The following is a 22,474-nucleotide window of genomic DNA, read 5'->3' on the forward strand; positions in this document are numbered from 1 at the left end:
TACTTTATTTGGACCATAGAAAGATAAGGTAGGAACTGGGGCTCCTTTCTGACGTGTTGATTTATTAGGTTTGTACACTACTGTAGTGCATGGATTTCAAGGTTTTGGTACGGTTCCGTGCTCCTTTCAAGGATTCTACATGGACCCAGACTCCATTGGCTTCATTTGTGTGGTGCTTTCATGTATTGTCGTGTGTGTGTGTGTGGGTGGTAGTGATCGGTGTTAGATGTTTAGTAGGGCACCAGTGGCTTAAAGTATATGTGGGGGGGTTCTCAGTCGCCCTCTAGCTGTCGGCTCGGCTCAATGTTGTGTTCTAGCTTCTTTTGAAGAGTGGAATAATGGGAACAGCGAGTTTCATATGTATAGGCCTTCTGAGCTGGATAGGAATAGTTTTGAGAAGTGTGGGTGGATTGTGATCGTACTGTTGGCAAGTGAGTTTTTTTTTTTTTTACTGCTCCTGTATAGTTTCCTTTTTAACCCCTTCCGTGCTCATGCCAGCCCCGGGCCGTCATGAGTCACGGTGGGCGTGTGCGCACGACGGCCGGGGGCTGTCCTAACAATGCCCAAGAATGGATTGTCCAGCACAGCGGTGGTATTCGCGCTGCAGCCAAAGTGTTAAGTGATGTTACTGTCGGCATGTGTCAGTTGGCATTGGTGCATAGTCACTTCAATGTTGGCACTGAACTAGAACCTGGCAGCATTTTTAGACTTTGACCACCAACTTCATATCTGTACTCAAATATGCATGCATGCCTGCCATGCTGCAGTGTGATGAGCAATGATGCTTCAAAGTACACACAAAAACCTCTAAGAATGGGGCTCTTTGTTCCCCTCCTGGTCAGTACCATCATGCATGATAGGAGGGTGTGGGTCACTGCTCTGAATGGTGGGACACGAATGAAGCATCAATGTGTAGAGGCTTTTCACCTGATGACGCAGGTAGATTTCACACACTTGTGGAAAGAGCCTCTGCAAAACGTAATACTTTAACTCGCATGAAGGGCTGCTTGTTCTATGTTTAGGACTAGTCCTGCATGCCACATAATGCTATTTCATTTCTAAACCAACTTTGTGATGGATTATTTAATGGGAAGAGTCCAGTCCAGATCAACCACAGCACACGCCAGTATAAAGCTTTAATAGTGTGAGCTATTTTTTTTTTCCTTCATTTGCACAATCGTATACAAGAACCTAGTCTGTTCTTTCATATGTCATGTATGCCCCACTGGTCCCCGACTGTGGGGTTTGGAAAATATGTGCTGTGGAAAGTAACATTTATTGTGGCAACATGGTTTGCTAGTGAAAATATATAACCCAGTATGGCTGCCCTTTGTCCCTCACCACTCTATCCTTTAATGTAGGTAATGGGGATTGTGCAAAGCCCCAGCCTTGGGGAAAGATTTCCATGTTTTCTCCTCCCTTCAAAGTGGTGAAGGTTAACCAGAAAAGCGCATTACCCAAGATGTTAAGTGTTGGGGAAATTACTAAACGTTACTTTGGCAATGTGAGTGGTGAGGGTGGAGATTTTCCACTGAACTTTATTTAATAAGTGGATTTGTTACATTTGTTTTTGAAAGAATGGATTAACTTTGCTTTTGATTGAACGAGATAGTAAACGATTCAAAACATTTTTGTTTATTTCCCAGAAGCATGAATATGAGCCAGTTGGCCCATCTGATAGTGGGTGTGCAAGTGTCCCAAAGATTTTTAAACATGGGGGTCAGGATGTAGGCATACAAGTTCCCATTGACCCGAAGGTAACTCTTGATGTGGAGGAATGCTCGAGTGTGATGGTTCCTTTGCTTGGGGTGATAATTCCGTTGTTGGACGTGTGAAGAAATGTACAAGAACTCCATATTGTTCAAGAAAAACAAAATCAGTTTACCCGTGAGCCATTGTTAGTGGGAGGGAGATGTGACCTATTTGGATAACTGTTTTAGCTTTCGCTGCTCACTTATCGGTTCTGTCTATTTGGAAGCTTGTGGCTAATAACGTTCTCTTAGGTCCACTACCAATTAACTGCCGTTCTTGATTCTTTAATAAATGAATGCCAATTTACTTGTAGCTCTTATTCTGGATTGTTTTGAAGATCTTGCCATGGCAGCGCATGTGCACACTCTCTTCAAGACATGCTGTAGCTACAATATGGGCTTCGAGCCCTGCCCATCTTTTTAATTGGTTCCTCTTACTAGCCTTCGTAGATACAGGCTTTTGATTCAATAAGTAGCTCACTAGTCCCTCCTTTTGGACTTTTGTAACCTCCCATACGGACTGCCCCTGCTACATGTGCTCTTACTTTTCATGTCCTCTGCTCGTGTTAAGTGTTTTGTCTGCTTCATTTGTCATGCTTCCGCTTGTTTTCTGTTACTGCTTTCTCCCACCCACCATTTGTCTTTCTGCTGTACACTTTGACCCAGCGCAGGTGCTGCACTTCAGGTTTCAGCGCAGTGCCCGCCCTCCTGCAAAGAAGCAGATTCGGGAAGGGGGGGGGGGGTTGTGCTTTGTTTTTTGTTTTTTTTTGCACAGTAAAATTTTCATCTAGACGGGCACCAGGCTTCATTTTTTTTCAGCAGTGTCCTCTTTCATGCAATGCAGCTGCTTCAGTATGGAGCACCCTTATTTTTCACTGCATGGCGTAAAGCCAATCATTTTATACGCGTTTCTTTCTCCTCATGTTGCGTTCTACCGATGCCAAAAGCTTTTGGAAGTGACGTCTTTAAAAACCTGGCAGCAACCAAAAGCTGGTTTTCAAATATCAAAAGCTGGATGCTACAGGACTTCTTCGTTAGAAGTATGGGCAGACAGGCGTGGACGAGTTCAGGAAGCACTACATCTGCTTCGACCTGGACTGTAGTGCGTCTTTGAACAAGGCGTGGAAGCTAAATGCACAAGCATACTGGCGAGGTAAGAGTGGGCTTGTTTTATTTTGCAACCACAAGCAGGATTTTTAGTATATAAATAGATTGCCTAGGCTCAGCTTTTCGGAATGTTATGTCTTTTGTCTTTCTGAAACCAACCAAATCCGGAATTAGTATTTTGAAAACACACGGTATTCGCAGCTTTTTGTCTGTAGCGGAGGGGGATCCTGTAAATACCGTAAGAATCTGGCACCCATCATGAGTTTCCTATGTTGTAAATTTGTAAACAAAACAGAGTTGTGAAAGACAATCCGGTTGCCAAAGGGTTCATTGCAACAAAGCTGGCCCAGGATCTATACTGGGTTAGTTGCTTTATATGGCTTTTCTGGGGTTCTCAAACACAGAACTGTTGCAAGCGGTCCAGGTGGTGTTTGTAACTGCTACAGTTTTAGGTCTCGCTTAGCGTTGCAGCGTGCATGCGCTGCTTGCTCGGCGAGACATATTGGGGTAGAGGAGATTTTACAAAGGGACTTGAAGCCCCGCTCCATGTTTTCATTGCGTTGCGTCAGCGTTTATGGTAAATGCTGGCTCCCCATTGAAAAGGAGGCTACTTGGTTACCACCCTGTCTCCTTTTCATCTGGCCCATCTGGACAGGATTGTCCTTCATGGCTGTCGTGAAGTACTTTCTTATCTTTTGGAGGTGTGTACTGCCAGAGCATGTTTCCTGTGAGCTCATTGCAAGCACGCACAGCATGCTTTAAGTTTCTTATTTTTTTTTCTCACTTGCGCAATGGCATGGTGACAGCTTGTTCCCACTGTTGGCAGGCATGGTGCACTTTCACTTTCCCAATTTTTTTTAAAAATTCATGCAATGGCATGACGACAGCTTGTTATTCACAATGGCTGAAGCAACACTGCATTTCTTGTCTCGCACCGCTGCTCTGCCCGTCCAACTTCCTCACTCGGTCTGGGTGTCCACCCCTTGCTGTGAGGAAGGCACGAAAGTTCACCACTGTTTCTTTGAAGAGTGTGTCTGTTGGCAACGAAAGGCTGGTTACGGAGCTAGAGAAAATGCTCCTGCACGAGTTGGAAGCACTAAAGCAGGTCCCTCCTGCAGGAAAAGAGGCGGGATGCTAGAGTCAGTACACAGACGCAAGTAAAACAATGCCAACTGCTCATGTGAGCTTGAGCGATCCATTGAAATGCTTCTCTGCATCCATCTGCTGCTACAGCCTTAATGTCTTTGCTGGACTCTGGTTTAGCCTGCATGTTATTGGCTTGGGCGCCAAGGGGGGTGGTTTTCAGTGGTGCATTATCTGATTGTAAATTCACATGTAAAGTGCTCCAATACCTTCGGGTCGCGTTCGCGCTATATAAATCGGCACCAAAAAAAGCTTGGGAGATGAAGCGGGGCGAGAGAGCGAGGCAGTCACAGAACCGGCCACCTCACCAAAGAAAGGTATGTGTACTAATGCACTCAATATTGAAAATTTCTTTGACTTTCAAAGTTTTCGGTTGCACGTATACACATTCTATTTGCAGCTTTTAGGTATTTATTGTGCACATATTGCCAGTGTTAGCAACGCTGAAATAAAATATATCTTCATTTAGCATGTGGAAATATACACTGTTGAATAGGAACTGCAGTCGCCAGTACTGCTCCTTGTTTAACATGTATGTGCTGGGACCGAGGTGGATTGTTTCAGATGAGTAAAAGGGAACAGGCAACTAGAATGTCTCAAAGGAAACGTGTTCTCCACTGCAGTGTGTCATAGTCCTTTTGCTGCACTTCTGGCAGAGTCCTCAAGCTCATTTGGACCTGCTGTGGGGTAAGCAACTGCACAGCTGCCAGTCCTCTTTGGGGGCTACTGTTCTGGTGGCACCTCCTGTCCTTGATTTCCGGTCAGGACAGTGGCACTACCCATCTGTGTCCTACAGCTGCACACTACAAAAAGAAGTAGGAGGAAGATCCAGGACGTGTGTGTTCTTTAAAGAAATTTCTGTATGTCCCTTAGAGCCTCTCCACCATTCTTATCTGGCGCATAATCTGTAGATCAATTGTTTCTAACTCAAAAGGGTCAAAGATTACTGAAAACTTAGTGATATATGTTCACACGCTTCGGAAGACCCATCAGACGTTAGCTGGTCATCTTTCAGTTGCTTATTTATATATTTGGTTGTTAGACGGTGACATTTTTGCCCAGGAGGTATTACCACATGTAACAAGCGTTTGCAATGCAACATGTCTCGCATTTGCGAGTTTAACCTATTGACATTGTAAATGACAATGCCTTTTATTTAGGTTTTAAAAACAACACATAAATAAAAGGCATTGCCATTTACAATGCCAACAACTGCGATACCTATTGCATGGCAAATGCTGGCCCCCTGCCAAGATCAGTTTTCAATATGGGACTCTTATTTTAGATCTTAGGATTGTAAGTGTGGACCCAAAGTCTAGCATGCGAAGTGCTAACCATGTAAAAACATAAGACTATCTCAGTGTCTGGTGTGATGCAACTCACTTTAGAGCTATAACTCGTGCACAGTAGAGTACTGTAAGCAGTCGGGTTGAGCAATAACCTCCATGACACTTCTATTCCTGCCCCCAAGTTCCCCTGTGTGCTCTGCATGTGACGACTAGAAAGGCTCACATGGCTGTTATTGCAGTTCAGATATGTTGACAATGGACAGAAATTTAGTTTTCATCTAAACGGAAATGTCGCAGTTGGTAATAATGTAGTGTTTTGTTGGCTGTCTAAGGCTGTGCTTAATTAAAAGGTCTCTCCAGTGGGTCCTATGCTTGTACCCTGTTGTGTTAAAGTTGCTCCAGTATAAACCACTTCCGTGTCTCAGATATTGAATAAGTCCTATAACTAACACACTATTTTTTTTTTCTGCATCGTCTGTCTCCCACTCCCCCCACCTTCCCGCGTCCTATCTGGTTTGCTGATAATAATCTGTCTCCACAGGCATTAGGTGCCAAACTCGCCCTTCTAGGTCCTGCTCCTACTATAAAACATGTTCTCAGAAACACAATCAAGGTATTAGAACAAAGGATGCACCCAGGGGCTTAGCTTGGTCATTAAGATTGACGGGGTGGGGTGCAAGCTTCAGATTTTCAAACAATGTGGCATATAATATTAAAATACATTATACATCGAGCAGGGTTCATAAAAGGGGTTAAGAGGCAGTGGAAATGGAGAGGAATGCGGATTGGTATGAGTATCAAGTGACAGGAAAAAAAAATGCACAATGCAGTCATATAATGTGCATATTTGTGTCAAAGCTTTCATGTTAAACAGTAGATGTTATAGACCCAGGATAATGTGCTGCATGGCTAAATACTAAGAGTCCCAACAGGGACGTCTTAAGGATTTTAGGGGCCCTGGGCCAAACATATTCTGGGGGCCCTTGTTCTGGACAACTGAGTTTATGGTCCAGTTTAAATTCTTTCATGACCTCTTTGGCCACATCACTGCCAGTGCACAGGCACACTGGTCCACATTTTAAATGTGTTTACATCTAAAATGTCTGTAATAGACTCTCGCACATTACCCACATTAAAAATAAATAAAAGGAAAATGGAATTGACAACAATCTGTTAAAAAATTATTTGAGATCAACAGGGCACTGCTCTCTCAGGGGGCCCCCAGGAAGGCTGGGGCCACGGGCCACAGCCCACTGTGCTCATGCATTAAAACGTATGAGTCCCAAAGGTGAGACCTATTTGCTATGCCAATGCTTCTTTTTTAATTTCAAGTGTGGAGGCCTGTGTTTGAGCAGGGAATGGTGTGTCACACTAGGTGAATGAGGTAAGTATGCCTGTCTCCATCCTATGTTACAGCAGAATGGCACAGCTACAGAAAAGTATTTCTCCTACATGCAGCATGACCCAGCAAGCGCACAAGAGAAGAACACTTTTTTGTTAACTGAATGTTCTTTTCAGTGCAATTTCAAAGGTTTCTGACTGTTAGTAAACTCATATCACTTCGAGGACAATACCTACCAATCGTATTTTCAAAAGAACTTATTTCAAACTAGTAACACCGCCTTTGTGTTGAGGTAATGGCAATAAGGCTATGAACTTTACCAAATAAATGTTATGCCTATATGTAGTTTGAGTACCCCTATAGGTGTATAATAGCAGGAGTTACCGTTACCATGTCATGTGCAATATCTGCTCGAGATGAACATTAAATGTGTCCGGCAAAAAGACTGGTCTACTTCTCAAATTTTGGACTGCGTCACTAGATCAATGCTGTTCCTTTATTTTGGAATTTTCAAATAATTTGCATATACTCCGGGAAGTTGACAAGTTGGCTATTTGCCTAAGAACACAGGAAATCTCCTATGTTTGAGTAAACTGTATTCCGTCTCTCCAAAGTGTGTGTGTGTGTGTATATATATATATATATATATATATATATATATATATATATATATATATATATACACACACACACACACACACACATACATATATATACACATATACACACACACACACACACACACACGTACGTAGTCTCTTCACAGTGAAATTGGTTTCACCCATGGATGTTAAGTCTGGGACAGCATACACGTGAACTGTTACACAAAACAGATTCTTCCTTATGCTACATGGAGGTTCATGTTTAAAAGTGCACCATCAGCCCAATCACTGATGCTTGCCTGGTAGGATTCCATGCTTTTCTGCACCACAGCTCTCGTTTCCCAGGACCATACACGAGTAGCTCATAGAGTCCATGCCTTTGCATTCTCGGACTTAATTCGGTTTAGCCAATTATATATTCTGTACTATCAGTCCCAAAATGCAAAGCACAAAGTCTCACCTAGATAAGCTAATCAAGCATAGAGCTGGGAGAGTTCTGACTGTTCCTCCCCCCCCCCCCCATCATATATCCACCCCCCCCCCGTTAAATGCACCTGGGATTGAAGGACTTTGTATATTGTTCTACATTGTGCTCCTTTTGCAGGTTAGAGACGTCTCCTACACACGCACTTGAAGCCACACAGCTATCTCAGAGCACCACAGCACTGACTGATGTTTCCTCCTCTGTACAGCCTATGTGCATTGAGGCTAGTAACTGCTGTGGAAAGGGAGGATTGTATGTTTTCATCAGACTCCTATATCCGGAATTAATTACATAACAGTTTTTTTCCTGCACAGTTTAACTTTTCAGTCTATCCATGTAGCCACTCACCTATACTTTTTGTACCTGTAGTCATTGCATGACCGAGCGTATGAACCATTTCCAAATGTGCATGAATTACTTAATAACGTGTCCCTATACTTATCAACCTAAATCCGTTTGTTTATATCCCCTAATTCTGTACTTTCCAAGCTAATTTTTACTGAAGTCGTCCTCTAAGTTTCCTAGCATGAGTAAGTATATACAAAACCACTACTTTTACAACTATGCAGATGGCACCCAACTCATTTCGGAAAAGTGGAGTGCTACAAAGAACTCTACAATACACAACTTAAAGATTGCCTTTGTGGAAGCCATGGATAATGAAAAAACATATACAGCAAAGGCAGATTATGACCTGTGGACAATGTCAAAAGTACCACCCTATTGCCTAAGGAACCTCAAGCCCCTCCAACATCATCAAGAGAAGTTAGAAACCTAGGAGTAACCATGGATCACACCTATCCCTGATACCTCATGCTAACAATGTCAGAGTGGCTTCTACACAATGAAAACCTTCCCATACCTTGCATACCGACATAAACTGCAAGCCATCCTCACACTCTTAATCTCATGACTTGACTGCCAATAGTCTATACCTCGGTGCACCTGAATGTATTGTACACAAAATACAACTCAATTCAAAATACTGCTGCAAAGCTTCCGCTATGCCTTCACCCTAGAGAATGAATGACTCCAGTTGCTCCACTGGCTACCTACAGCTAAACTGGCAATGTTCAAGACACACGGCATTGTACACAAAGCCTCCCAAGGAAAAGGACTGCTATGCCCAAGAGTTAAATTCAAGCACTACAAACCCAACAGAAAATGCTCTCCAGGCTTGTACCGCTTATCATACCAAAAGAAATCCAGAGCTTGTACTGAGAAAGCAGTGGCTTTTTATGGTACTTGCTACTAGCCAGCATTCGAAAAATCTAGGAGTTTTTATACACTTCTGAAGACAGGTGAATATTTGGCAATTTCCTAGATAACTGCACCACTAAAATCCCATTAACGACCATAAATAAGCCCCCCGGCGCAATCCTCTTCTTTTAGCTCAAGAATTCCAAATGACTTAATCAGCAAACTGCTTTCCACATGCAGGTAAGCTAAAAGGGCTGACATATGGTTAGTCGTGGCTTAAATAGTTATGTACTTGCATGTATAATAGTTATGACCCACGATAATACTAAAGCCATAATACGCAGCGGTCGGCAACAAAATATAACTTGTACCTCTTTGATTCACATAAGAAATATCTGCTATGAGGTTTTGCTATGAGAGAGTTTAGTTCTCCAATGTGATCATACTCCTTATGTTATGGTAACCTCATTTTTCAAATCAGAAAAAGTTCAAGAAATGCAATATTCTTCAAAATTACTAACCACAAAACTCAACAACTGATAATACTGTCCATCATTCACATTTTTCATTCAATCTCAAAGTTTTCTTGATGATGATTAGTGCTGCAGCAACAAATGATGGGTGGAATACTGAATATGAATAAATCAAACATTGAGATCTGGGTTAAATGCATTGTTGTTTTTTTTTTTTTTTTGCTCACTATGCCACCCCAGGTTGGACCCAGCCATATACAAATCAGTCTTGACCCTGCTCCTCATGGGAACAGTCCCGCCCTAACTGCCAAGCCTGGTCTTCCCTAGACCGGAAACAAGCATCCTGGGACTGGTTTCGGGGAAATCAGCCATGCTAGCTTGACTCCAGTGGCATGGAGAGCATGGGACCAACGTCTATTTATTTTATGTTTTTGGTCAATAAAACCGTTAGACAATTGTTCATTCATTACATTTCATAAAATTTTATTATAAACGTTTGTTTCTGAAATCTTTTAAAACGAACATATAACTCCGAATTAAAAATTTATATAGTCAGTGATGGTGTGTCGTTTTATCCGGTCTAAGCTTACAGAACCCAATAAGGTGTGGATATTAAGCTGCGATATTTATATGTGGTCACCTGGTATTTCCCTACAACGAAAAAGGAGCAGTATTAGTGTTCCAAGAATTTCATGGAGAACTGATCCATTTTACACTTGGACTGTGTGACTGCTGTAAAGAAATACATTAACCCTGATGAAGTCCTCTTGGAGGATGAAATGCGTTGGCTGGGCTGTTTGTTTGATGTAGTGAAGAATAACAAAGAGTATTGTTTTGAGACTCCAAACCACAGCTCCCATGTTATTTTGATATTGGAGAAGACTACATTGATAATGACGCCATTGAACTATGTGTACTTCATGAAAGGAGGAGAAAAGAAACAAAGAGAACAAACTTTACAATACAATTGTTGGATTCTTAGGCACTCCCTTTTGAGTGTTATTTTAGGTCTCGCTTACGCAGCGGGCATGTGCTGCATAGGAAGGAGACCTTTAGCAATCGGCACAGCGTTGTGGGCAAAAACGCCAAACGTGCACGTGTTGCCATTCAAAGCAATGCAATGCGTGCACATTTGGCGATTCCCTTGTGGGATCGAGCAGTGGCGCCATATGTTATCAATTATCGTGCCTTGCTGCTCGCTCCCGCAAGGGAATCTGGCGCAGGCGCCCTCCTCTCTCCCTTCCCCCTGCTGCCGCTCACGCTTGTTTCTAACAGGGAACGGACTTCGTATACGCCAATAACTGGCCGATATCTGCGTGTGACACTGCCTGGAAAGAGAATGAAGATTACTCAAGAAAAACACGATGAAAGCGACCGCCAAGTCAGCACTGTCTGCTGCTGTGTTAAGGAGGTCCTGGGCGTGCTGCGGGCTCGGACCTGCGGTCCTTTGTATGAAATGTATCTGGGAGGCGGGTGTTAGTGCGTGGGGGCTCCGGGGCCTTGTGTCTGCCCACCATTCAGGGACCTTTGATGTAGTGCGGTTCTTTGAACTTCTGAAAGTGGAGTTTAAACATCTATTGTGGCCGGTTTGCAGGTCTGCTAATCCTTTACGCCAGCAAGCCTTTTTGAACCCGTTTCGATGAAAGCGACCGCCTAGTCAGCACTGTCTGCCGTACCAACAGGGGCAGAGGCATTACACTGCTTCAGGATACTGAGCAGACGGTCACCAGAGCTACAGGAATGTTCCCAGCACCGGGACTAGGTCATGAATTGAAGTGCCACCCTTAAGATTAACACCGTTGAATACAGTTATTAAATTGTGATAGAGTAAATGTGTTCATGTTGTGTTTTGACTATAAACAATTACTTTACAGTCAAATTTAAATTGTTCGTAGATAATACTGAAGCGCTAAGAAGTTATGCATGGAGCGCTATACGGATAAAGAAACGAGGAAATGAATAAAGCATATCTATATACTTCAAAGAATACACTCATTTATGTACTTAAATGACCGGCACACACTGAGGCACAGATTTACTAACATTCATGTAGTATGAAAATCAGCAGCGCTGAGTTGTGCAAACGGTAAAAAGTTGCACAGCGCCAGACTGACCACGTCGCATGCTGATGATGCCATGCGTTGTGCTTGCTCTACAAAGGGCATTACATCCTAGCGCCACTTCCTTGTCTGATTTCTTACTCCGAGAAGTATTGCCACCCGGGTGTACGTATGACCCTGGCACTCTCCTTGTTAACGTTAAGAGCCTTGTGTGCTCGGACGTAAGTCCCACTTCTTCTACTTCAGTAGGTGCGCTAGTTGTATTTTGTTTCACCTGCGCATTTTTAAAGACTAATGAGCTTGTGCCGTAGGCATGTTGTGCCAATACGCACACATATTATTTTGCTGTAACTACTGAGCTTGTGCAGATGCCATCTTGTTTTTGTGTGGGTGCTATTTACGTACTTTTACGCACTACTGAGCTAGTGAGACACTCAGCCTTTGCCATTAGCCGGCTCGGCTCTATTCTCACAAGGGATGCTCTTTTAATGATGAACACCCGCCATTATGAGGGCTGTAGAGACTTCTTGTCAGGTGGCTCTGGGGGCGCACGCTTGTGAGCTCCGTTTACGGCCTGAGTTAAGGGCTCGGGTTCAATTTCCCATGTTCATTTAGCACGAGCTATTACCACAACATGGTGACAGTGCTTTGAGCCAGGGTACGCTCTGAGCAGATTCTCCTCCGGGCACCTGTCTCCAACAGAGGAGGCGGAGAGAGCATGGTGGGGGTGCATTCCACCAGAGGGCTCTTCCGTCGGATTATGCCTTACCTAGTCCTGTAAATATAATACACTTTTTACCCAACTCGGTGGTGCTCGTTTATCACCCTAGGAAGGATGAAAGGGTTAGTGGCTCTGTCCGAGATTTGAACCTGTGACTGTGAGGCCCCACACGGATCCCTGGAGAGGATGCATTAACCCACTGAGCCACCAGACCACGTGTCAAGTACATCTATTGAACCAATGTTTTAAGCTTCTGCACCCCACCTCCTTCCTTTACCCAGAGTTGTTACAGCTAATGGTAATTAGCAGAACTCTCTCTCGTTAACAAAATACACCTTGGACCGGAGGGAATTGTGGTGTGGAAGCCATTGGCAGCCCCCAGTTCGCTGCCAGGAACAAAGGGTTTGTTTATAAAGGCAAATTGAAGCGTTGCCTCTTAGGAGGGATCGGAGCTGATAGAAGTATTTACAGAAAAGTTCTCATGTTAGCATTACACTGATGCAGAACAGGCAATAACTGCTGGACATCTAGATAAGACCTATAGTAAAGATAACTTGTCTTTAGGTAGCACTTCAAACCGCACTTCTGCATTTCTAAGCACTGTAAATAACAAGTGTTATTTTTTATGCAATTTAATGGTTGTTCAATTTTCCGATGCAGAAAAAAACAGAACTTAATAGAAAATACATTTGTATTCGTTGGCAAGTGTTAAACTCGCTGAGCTATCTGGCCGGATCCAAAGTGATTGTGTATGAATTCATGGCTTGTTTTGCAACGCTTGCTTTCCTTTATTTTCTATTTTAGTTCATTCATACAGAGCTTGGGATCATATCAGGACACTTTACCAAAATGAGATTGATTGAGACAAGATACATGATTTGGAGGATAAATGGTCCGACATTATAGAACATTATTATTGTGGGTGTTTCGCGGTTTGCTGCTGCACAGATGGTGTTGGGCGTGTCTCTGGTGTGTTCAGATGGGTGTTAGTATGTGCATATCATGGGGTGAGTGCTATTGTGCGCACAGATATAGAACAAGCATTGGCATAGCCAATAGGTCTTGCTTTTGGGACATTATAAGTGTTTAGCCATGCAACAGTTGATGTTGCTGCACCAAGGGTATTGTGCTGTATAACTAAATACTTATATGGTCCCAAAAGCGAGACCTATTGGCTAAGCCAATGCTTGTCTACTTTTGCCAAGAGTAAAGATTGTAACTCAGCTAACCAATGAAATAAGCTATGTATTTTGAAATCGGACAGATACAGCAGTGACTAATTTAGGTATTCATTGTGTTAATAATTAACCTTTTCCATGCGACGGACGACCAGGGCGTGTACGGAGGACGGCCGGGGGCTGTCCGATCTGCACATGTGTCAAATTCGGCCGGACTCCGGCAGAATGTCCGCTGCTGCAAAGAGCCTAATGTGCGATCCTTTCACACAACATACCAGGTCTTTGTTTACTTGTATTATGCCCAGGTATTGTGGGGTCAGTAGGGCAACCCACCTAGACATATATATTGTATTGTAATTGCATTTATATAGCGCTTACTACCCCTGACGAGTCTCAGCTCATTCAAGCGGCGCAATCACCAACAATCTGAGGTGTACGTCTAGCAATCGCTAAATGTGTGGTTCAATGCATGACTAACGGAAATACTTACACCTAGCACTAGCGCTTCAACACCTCAAGTTTAATAAATCCCTATTTTGCTCATTTTCCTGACTCTGCTTCTTTGTAAATGCCTTGTGTTGTGAAGCTTCTCTCTCAGAAGCATGTCGTCCTCAGTTCCGTCTCAAAAAGGATTAAACATGTCAGCTCTAAGTTGTCAAACTTCGCCTTCGCTCCTTTAAGTCTGATAAGTGGTCTATGATTACTTGACTGACACAACATTCAATCACACAGCACTAGTCCGCCCACAAACAAATGGGTCCAAATTACATGCCTAGAAATTCAGTACTTCTGGTTCCGAAATTATAATTGGCCAGGGATTCATTTGAGGTAACGCTGATTGGATACATGAGACAGACTAGGTCTCTGATTCGTGAGAAGTCTCGGAATGAACTGCAAAGCAGTTCTACGACGAAGGTGTTGATTGGTTGAGAATCATTGTAGGCGCCATAGAAAGCGGACAAGAGGAAGAAGTCCTCTGATTGGCGGTGGGCTGGGAGGTGCAGATTGGTGGAGAAGCGGGTACCCGGTAGCTTGGAGATGGCGGCTCCGGTGACCTCTGGAACGGCGCGGGCAGTGGTGAAGCCTCTTTTTAGTCGAGACCTAGGCGAGGCCAAGCGCCGCGTGCGGGAGCTGTATCGGGCCTGGTATCGAGAAGTGCCCAATACTGGTGAGAGGGGGCGTGACCTCTGCATGACCGAGGTGGAGGCGCTTAGGCAGATCAACACCGGCTCCTGACGTCATATGGATGAGAGTATTGCTTTGCGTTACACCTAGTGGAGGCAGATCAGGGGACTAGGTTCTAATTGGGAATCGCTAAAACATGTTCTACATGGTAATTTATTTTGCTGTTGTGTGCACTTCAGTAATTATAAACCCTTCAGTCATTTTTGTTAAAATATGACTACAATTTAAAAAGGAATCCCATATTTAGTTTAATCCAAGAAGCAGCACTGAATGTAAAGGAAACACTTATTTTTAAGGGGTGCACAAAGACTTGCAGGCAATAATTTGAATGCATTGTTCTACAACCTCTATTCCCCTTCAGAATCGACAGCATTACCTCACATTTTTTTTATAACCAGGTATTGTTTCTCCAAAGGAATTGCAGTTTCTTGCGCAAAGAACAATACCAAAAAAGAGGCTCTCTCTCTGTAATCTAAAAAATAATTCGAAAACATTTATCTTGGGTATGTTTTGCCTCGCACCATATATAGCTCGAACTTCACTCAGTTAAAATGTAACTTCATATACGTCGAAGAGTTCTTGGGAAGAAGACCCGGCGTTAGATAAGATTAGGGATCACCACAGGAAACTTAGACTTAAACAAAAGATTTTTAAAAAGCTGCCTCTTACCATGAGTCCACTGAGCTAGTAGAGAAATGAAATTGAAATACGTTGTTTTTGCCAGTGTGATTTGGTGCAGTATGGAACCCTCTGATGTGGTTGCCAAAAACCCTGCATATTTTGAATTGATGTGCCTTGCAGTTCAAGGCTGTCTTTTGGCCACAGTGGACAGATTTCTTCCTTCTGCTACTATCGGTTTCTGGAGATGTGGTTTTAGGTTTCGCCTGCCCGTCACTTATGCTGTGCCTGCTCTTAAAAGGGGGCTTAAAACCTACCCCTTTGCTTACTATTGGTTTAGTTCAACATTGCTGTAATTTACATGGTTCTCGTTGCCCAGCACGTCATTTACCTGTTGGCCACTTGCACTTCTGCTCTTGCTTTGTTGTCCTTGCCCGGTGTGGGGCTTGGACCAAATACAGCTTTCGGTCTCTAGATAGTGGCCAGTTTCCTTCCACTGCTTGCACACCCTGAAGGTAATTTTTAGGTTGAGCCCTCTTGTATATACTTTAGTATATATACTTATATGTGTATGTACTTTGTGTCCTCTGGAGATTAGCCCTAGGACTTGTCTGCTTCTGCTCAGGGACTTTTCTTTTGTTAAACTGCCTCTATTTAACTGTTTTGATAGAAAACGACCAGCAGAGGTCAGTAAAATACCAAAATCACTTCAGCATTCTCTAGATTCCATTCCAATGAAATTGTCTTCCATAAACAATAATATTTTTTCCAAATCTTGTTTTTCAGTGATATGACCACCGAAGGCCCTGCTTTTATATCAAAACCAGAGCTTTGGACTATACCATTTCCCGCTGAAAGGCAATATTTCTCTCCATGTGTTCCCATACTTGGTGTGTCACGCAGTTTTGGGCTTACTTTCCCTCCATGTTAAAGAACAGAGTATGTTTCAGCACCCAGGCTAATGTGCTGCGTAGCTAAATACATATAAGGTCCCAAAGGCGAGACCGATTGCATTGCAAATGCTTGTTTAAATTATTTGAGCTCCATGCAAGTGCATCTGTAGGCTGTCTTCTCTTCACCCCAGCGCTCTTTGCACATTGTTCTTTCCAGACCTGGTGTCCTTGTTAGTGCTTATTTACATTTGTGCATATATCAGAGCGCAAACTATCCAGACTAAGTTCCCTGTTCATAACCTGTTGGAGTACATTTCTTTACCACCAAACTATTAATGAAGGCAAGCTTCAGTTGGCTTTATCAATGCTTTTGTCATGTGCATAAAATAACACCCTATTTGACATTGGAGTCTGTGTTATTCAGAGAACAGGCCACTCTCCAAGCTACCCAAGTCTGTATACAGCTGCTCATGTCACTGCTGTAATCAGTAATGTTGCCTCCTTGCCCACAGCTGTGGCCTTCTCTCAAGGTCACATGGTCTGTCAGCACCCGTATGCGCCCCAACTCTAAACTTTGCCATTCGTGATGCCTTTCAGTGAGTCAGAAAAGGGGGTGGTGATGAACAGAGTGCCTGAATTAAGCAGACCACTCTTACCCAGTCCAAAGATCAGGGCTTGATCCATCACCGTTTTTTAGCTCACTGCACCATCCCAGCTCAGAACTTGGCTATATGCAAATTAGTCTGTTCCTGTCCCAGTGCATGATGGGAACAGGGCAAACCAAACTACCAAGCCAATTCTTGTACTGGGAAGGAAACAAGCTTCCGGGGACCGGTTTCTGCCATTTCAGGCGTCTTCGGCCCGGCTTGCTTGAATCCTGATGGTGCAATGAGCAAGGGACTCACATCTGAGTATACACTTCCACGCTTATGGTGGACAAAATGATTCAGAAAAGGGGGTGGTGATGAACAGAGTGCCTGAATTAAGCAGACCACTCTTACCCAGTCCAAAGATCAGGGCTTGATCCATCACCGTTTTTTAGCTCACTGCACCATCCCAGCTCAGAACTTGGCTATATGCAAATTAGTCTGTTCCTGTCCCAGTGCATGATGGGAACAGGGCAAACCAAACTACCAAGCCAATTCTTGTACTGGGAAGGAAACAAGCTTCCGGGGACCGGTTTCTGCCATTTCAGGCGTCTTCGGCCCGGCTTGCTTAAATCCTGATGGTGCAATGAGCAAGGGACTCACATCTGAGTATACCCTTCCACGCTTATGGTGGACAAAATGATTCAGAAAGAATTGGCTTGGTAGTTTGGTCTGCCCTGTTCCCATGATGCACTGGGCCAGGGACAGACTAATTTGCATATAGCCAGGTTCTGAGCTGGGATGGGGCAGTGAGATAAATAACGGTGATGGATCAAGCCCTGATCTTTGGACTGGGTAAGAGTGGTCTGCTTAATTCAGACACTCTGTTCATCACCACCCCCTTTTCTGTATCGCCTTTCAGTGAGTGACCTGTCTGCAGCAGATGTTGCGTTCACAACTTACACTCAGGCATGTGATACTAGAACACGTTTTGAGCATGAACAGTAATGAGGCTGGTTGTTGTTGACAGTGTAGGGCACCTTGTATGGGGGGTTTATCAATGTAGGAGGGTCCTGCGTGCCAAATAAAGTTACATTAAGAGCATTAGGCTGTTGTTTATGTTTCTGTTGTTTTAACCCCTTAATTGCTGCCGTCGGCCAACGGTCGTCACGGCCACTACCTCCCCAGTGCTGCGCACGACCGTTGGACGTCCATTCAGCACTAGTTCCAATGGACAGCGCAGCACTGGGGAGGTTTATTTACAAGCTCTAAAGGGGTTAAACTACAGTGGTCCCTAGGGAAATGGGGATATATGTACATAAGTGAATATAGACCCAATCAGTACTATATTGGTTAAACGTGTCCAGCCGGACAGACGTCTAATATTTAATATTTAGCACTTCTTTGAAATGTGTACACACGAAAATACAGAGAGTGGGACACAAGCCTGAATCCTACTAGAGAAACAAACCATTAGGAAACCTTAAGGGGGCTCAGGCAACGCTCACGTTTTGTTACAGAAAAGATTTTCAATGGAATAAACAAATCGCAAGGAACACCTTTACATAGACAATGATAGTATTTCAGGTAATGTATAAGGTGTTTTATGGTGTCGACAGCGTTTCGATCCATGTGAACAATGCGTGGATCATCATCAGGACACTTAATTAAGCATGCATGTGTACTACTGCCGTACATAATTGTAGGGTTCAAGTGAGGGAACAAGTTGCAGGATCAAATAAAAAAAATCCCATGTTCCGTTAATGTGCATGGCAAAGCTAGCAGGTTTCGCCTATGCGTATTCTGTTGAAATCTTCTTCTTTTTTTTTTGTGTTTTTTTTTTGTTTACATATTGCGTAGCAGTTGAGCTGCTGTGCAGTATAACTTAAAGTAAAGAAAGAAATCCCTATGACACGAACACGACAGCCAATAGTTTTTGCATAGACTCAACCTATTGGCTTTGCTAATGCTTGTTGTTAACTGAGGCCACTTATTCTGCAGTTAATCCTGACCTCTCCATGAGTTATCTGACTAGCTCTTTGACTTTTTGAGACTCTTATTCTAAGGTTTCCCAGACATGTAATGTCCACAGCACAAAGAAGAAATGAACGTTAAATCCACTTGAGTATTTTGTTACCCTTTCAGTCTTTCTAACTCTACACATACCACCTTAAGGAAATACCTGGCTTTCCAGTGATCATGTTTTCTGTTTTCGATGTGTTCATCATCTAGTAATTCCATTCAATTTATACAACCATCTAGTTTCAAAGACGCTAAATGCGAATGAGAGTTTGATCATTAATAGTAAGATTATCAACATAGAAGCTAACAGATGGCTTATTGTGCAGCGTTCGTGGTAACCTATGAGGTTTTTACAAAAAAAACTCTGGGATATCTAGAGTATGGCCACTGAAGAGGGCTGGGACCAGGATGGAGCCCGCTTAAAGCCATAACCAGTATATACTTTTCCTGTCAGTGTCCCGGGCACTAATATGTACCCCGATTCACATGTCCTCATGCCCATTTTGAAGCAGTTTTACCAATGGAGAATCAACGATCTACCTTGCTAGTCATTTTGTAAGTTGAAAAGCCTGGCTTTGGAAAAGTTTTATGTAAGCTGATGTTTTTGGAGCGGTCCTCAAAAAGTGAGAAATGTAACAATTTCCGGTGTGCTGGAGGAAAGCTAAAACAATCACTGGCAAAGCCAATGTTTTGTAGTTTGTAGCCATGCTGTACGGCATCATAGTCTTCCTCTTCTCTTTAAATATATTTTTTATTTTTATTTTTAGCCATGCTGATATACAGCATGGCTACACAAATAATTGCCACGGTCTGCACTGCCCATGCAGTACGGCATGACAAAAAGCCAATAGCAGAGCCAATAGTCTTGGTACAACACCTCTGTGATTCTGATCAAATCAGTTAATTTCCTCATGCGTGAAAAGAAAACAAAATGACATTTGGCAAAATATCTTATCGCATAAAGCAATTGTGACTAGGTCTTAGAAGTAACCAGCTTCCAAATGTACTTTCTCTGTTGTCACTATAAAAGCAGATAACATCTGTTCTCACAATAAATATCCATTTCAAAGTGGACAAACATTGGCAATTCCAATAGGTCTCACCTATGCCAGAGCTATTGGCTTTACGACTGTTTTAGCCATGTTGTACAGGAGTGTGGCTGCTGTTTGGCATGGGGGAAAAAGTGAGTGGAGTATCAGGAAGTGGCATAGACTGGAGTAAAATGACGTGGCGTAGAGTGGAGTGCGTTACCACACTATGCCAACACATTTTCAGTTGAAATGACCATTACATTTGCACATAGTTTCAGTGATAAAACTATACAGCGCACAAACGACATGTGGAAATCGGCTTCGCCCAATTTATTGATTTGTTTTGATTCTCATAAAATTATTATTTCCACCTCACTTCAGAATTATTCAAAAAATATGCTTCATTTGTGTTTTCCTAATTATGAAATATTTGTACAGTGCATTCACCTTTTGTTGAGTGCTAGGAAAAAATAACTGCCTATAGCATTTCCTTTCAACATTCCCAGCGCTCAGCAAGATTGTTGCATAAATCCTTTCACTTTGCAGTCAGAGAAAGAAAAGTAAACACCAAGCTCCCTGAAAGACAGTGCTCTGTCTTTGAAAGCACAGCAAATGTGACAAGATAAAAAGAAAATGTAAAGGCCTGTGTATTGCTCGTTCACTTCTGAACAACAGCATGATTATTTGGGAGGCGGGGGGTATCAGCATTCCTTAAAACATTGTGATTGTTGAGGAGTGTGCATATACTTCTAGCGACCGCTTTTGCAATTGTATCCATTCACCTGGCAGGGCTAAAAATTGCTCTAGGGGTAGTGCTGGAATTTAGGATGACAACTATTCTTTTTCTCTCTTCTCTCTACAGTGCACGTGTTCCAGCTAGACATTACAGTGCGACAGGGCCGTGACAAGGTGCGCGAGATGTTCCGCAAGAACAGCCACGTCACAGATCCCCGTGCCATTGACATGCTGGTGATCAAGGTAATAAGAGACAACTGTGGTGCACATGATGCTGTGGTGGCTGAAAATGGCCGGGGTTCAAGACGAGTAATTGTGGGTGGGTTCTACTTCAGAGGTCTGTGCTTTTCAAGCATCTTGATATGCTGAGGACTACGGGTGACAGAGAATCACTATGCTTGTTCTTATTTTTCATTAACTCTATATGAATAATTGGTGTTCCTTGTGGTTATGTAGCAGGAGTATTCTTGAGGTTCTGCAGACCACCCCACTGAAGCCTGTCTTAAGGCCATCTCTACTTGGTGAATGTATGGAAATGTCTCTGATTGGAGTCCAGTTTGTTAGAACAATTCTTTTCTCTGTCCTGCATGTTCACTATTGTAGGTGACCCTACACCCAAGAAGGCACCTTTTTGCCCTTCTGATTTCCTTGTGCCAGCTCTGGGGAAAAAACCTCCATCCTGTGGCTTGGCTGTTAAAGGCTTCTTTGGCCAACTTAGATTATCTTCCTCTTTTTTTATGGGCAAGAACGGCCTTTGATAACCTTTCAGGAGCTGAAACTGCAGGATAAGCCCATGAACATGTCTCATCGTTTTACTGAGTACACTTCATGAGACAATTGTCTGTACATACATAGGTTATACTGGTGATTTGTTTCTGTGGTGAATACAGTTGGCTTTACGCTATTGGTATTTTTTGAGTAATTAGATTTTGGGCTCTATAGGTGAACCCATGGATCTTACTGCTGGGTTTAAAACATGATCACCTGTATTGCTGGCCAATGTTGCTCCACAATCTGCCATAGTCCAGTGAGGAAGGGCCTAAATATGTTGGCTAACTTTGCTGCTGTGAGATTTTCCTTTGCAGCTCCCTGTCAATCTATGTAGTTGATTTCATAATTTGAAGATGTGCCGATCAATTTAGCAGACTCAGATCTCAGATCAGATTGTGAAAATTAGCTGCTGTCTGGTTTAGAGTTGGATATGCTTGGAAATGTGGATACAATGTTTGACCTTGTGCAAACTGGCAGGGTACTTTTGTAATAATTTGAACATAAATCCCTTGTAGCCTCTCTCTCTGGGGTACCGGTCTTGTGTTTTCTCTCTACTTTCTCATCTGTCTCCTTAGTATGTCTGTCTTTTCACTTTGCCCCTTGTCACTCTCCCGCAGATCCTTTTTCTCTCGCCTACTTCTCCCCCCACCACTTGGCACCCTTCCTTCCACTGTTGCTCTATTATTTTCTGTCCATTTCTCGTCTTTTAAGTTTTCACCCCATGTTGTTTCTTCCCCTCTGATCCTATCTTGTTACTTTCTTTTCTGACTAAACAATTCTTATCCTATTTTTCTATCTCTTATTTTTCGACACCTCCTCTTGCTCTTTTCATTGTTTTCTGGACTCACGGACCTGTCTTTCGCTTTTCTTAGGGAAAGATGGAGCTGGAGGAGACTATCCATGTATGGAAGCAGCGTACTCACATCATGCGCTATTTCCATGAGACGGAGACGCCGCGTCCTCGGGACTTCCTTTCACGATTCTATGCCGGACATAACCTGTGAACCCTGCCTCTTGCCTGCCTGTACAGCTCTGCTCAGAATGAATAAAGCTCTTTGTTGATTGGACACTGCTTTCCACATATTTTATTTCCCCACGAGTACGCCACGTTTCATGTCTTTGGGAAGCTCAAAGTGGAAGTACTGCTAATCTCCACCGTCCTTGTGCCATAAGCATCAACCAGGATTATTCTGTTTTGGAATCGGTCACAATTTTTCCACGTGATGTAGACCACACAGGACAGGGGTGATCCAATTTCTGCAGCCCACGATTGGGTGCAAAG

At 43.2% G+C, this 22,474-nt stretch overlaps 1 protein-coding gene across 1 annotated transcript; it reads left to right on the forward strand.

Moving 5' to 3' along the window:
• Nucleotides 1–14,324: 14,324 nt before the first annotated feature.
• Nucleotides 14,325–22,259, forward strand: NDUFA6 (NADH:ubiquinone oxidoreductase subunit A6). The gene is made up of 3 exons (XM_078640527.1): nt 14,325–14,518; nt 20,549–20,664; nt 22,065–22,259. Exons 1-3 carry the CDS (start codon nt 14,389–14,391, stop codon nt 22,194–22,196), a joined length of 378 nt encoding a protein of 125 aa, XP_078496653.1. The 5' UTR covers nt 14,325–14,388; the 3' UTR covers nt 22,197–22,259.
• The last annotated feature ends 215 nt before the right edge of the window (nt 22,260–22,474 follow it).

Source organism: Lissotriton helveticus, chromosome 1_1, assembly GCF_964261635.1.
Source record: "Lissotriton helveticus chromosome 1_1, aLisHel1.1, whole genome shotgun sequence".
NCBI classification, from domain to species: Eukaryota; Metazoa; Chordata; class Amphibia; order Caudata; family Salamandridae; genus Lissotriton; species Lissotriton helveticus.

What these genes read in the sequence shown, in the direction of transcription:
- NDUFA6 (XM_078640527.1), top strand. Translation starts at nt 14,389, where the DNA reads ATGGCGGCTCCGGTGACCTCTGGAACGGCGCGGGCAGTGGTGAAGCCT. An exon ending in TCGAGAAGTGCCCAATACTG is followed by an intron (nt 14,519 to 20,548) that starts GTGAGAGGGGGC and finishes TTCTCTCTACAG; the next exon opens with TGCACGTGTTCCAGCTAGAC. An exon ending in TTGACATGCTGGTGATCAAG is followed by an intron (nt 20,665 to 22,064) that starts GTAATAAGAGAC and finishes CGCTTTTCTTAG; the next exon opens with GGAAAGATGGAGCTGGAGGA.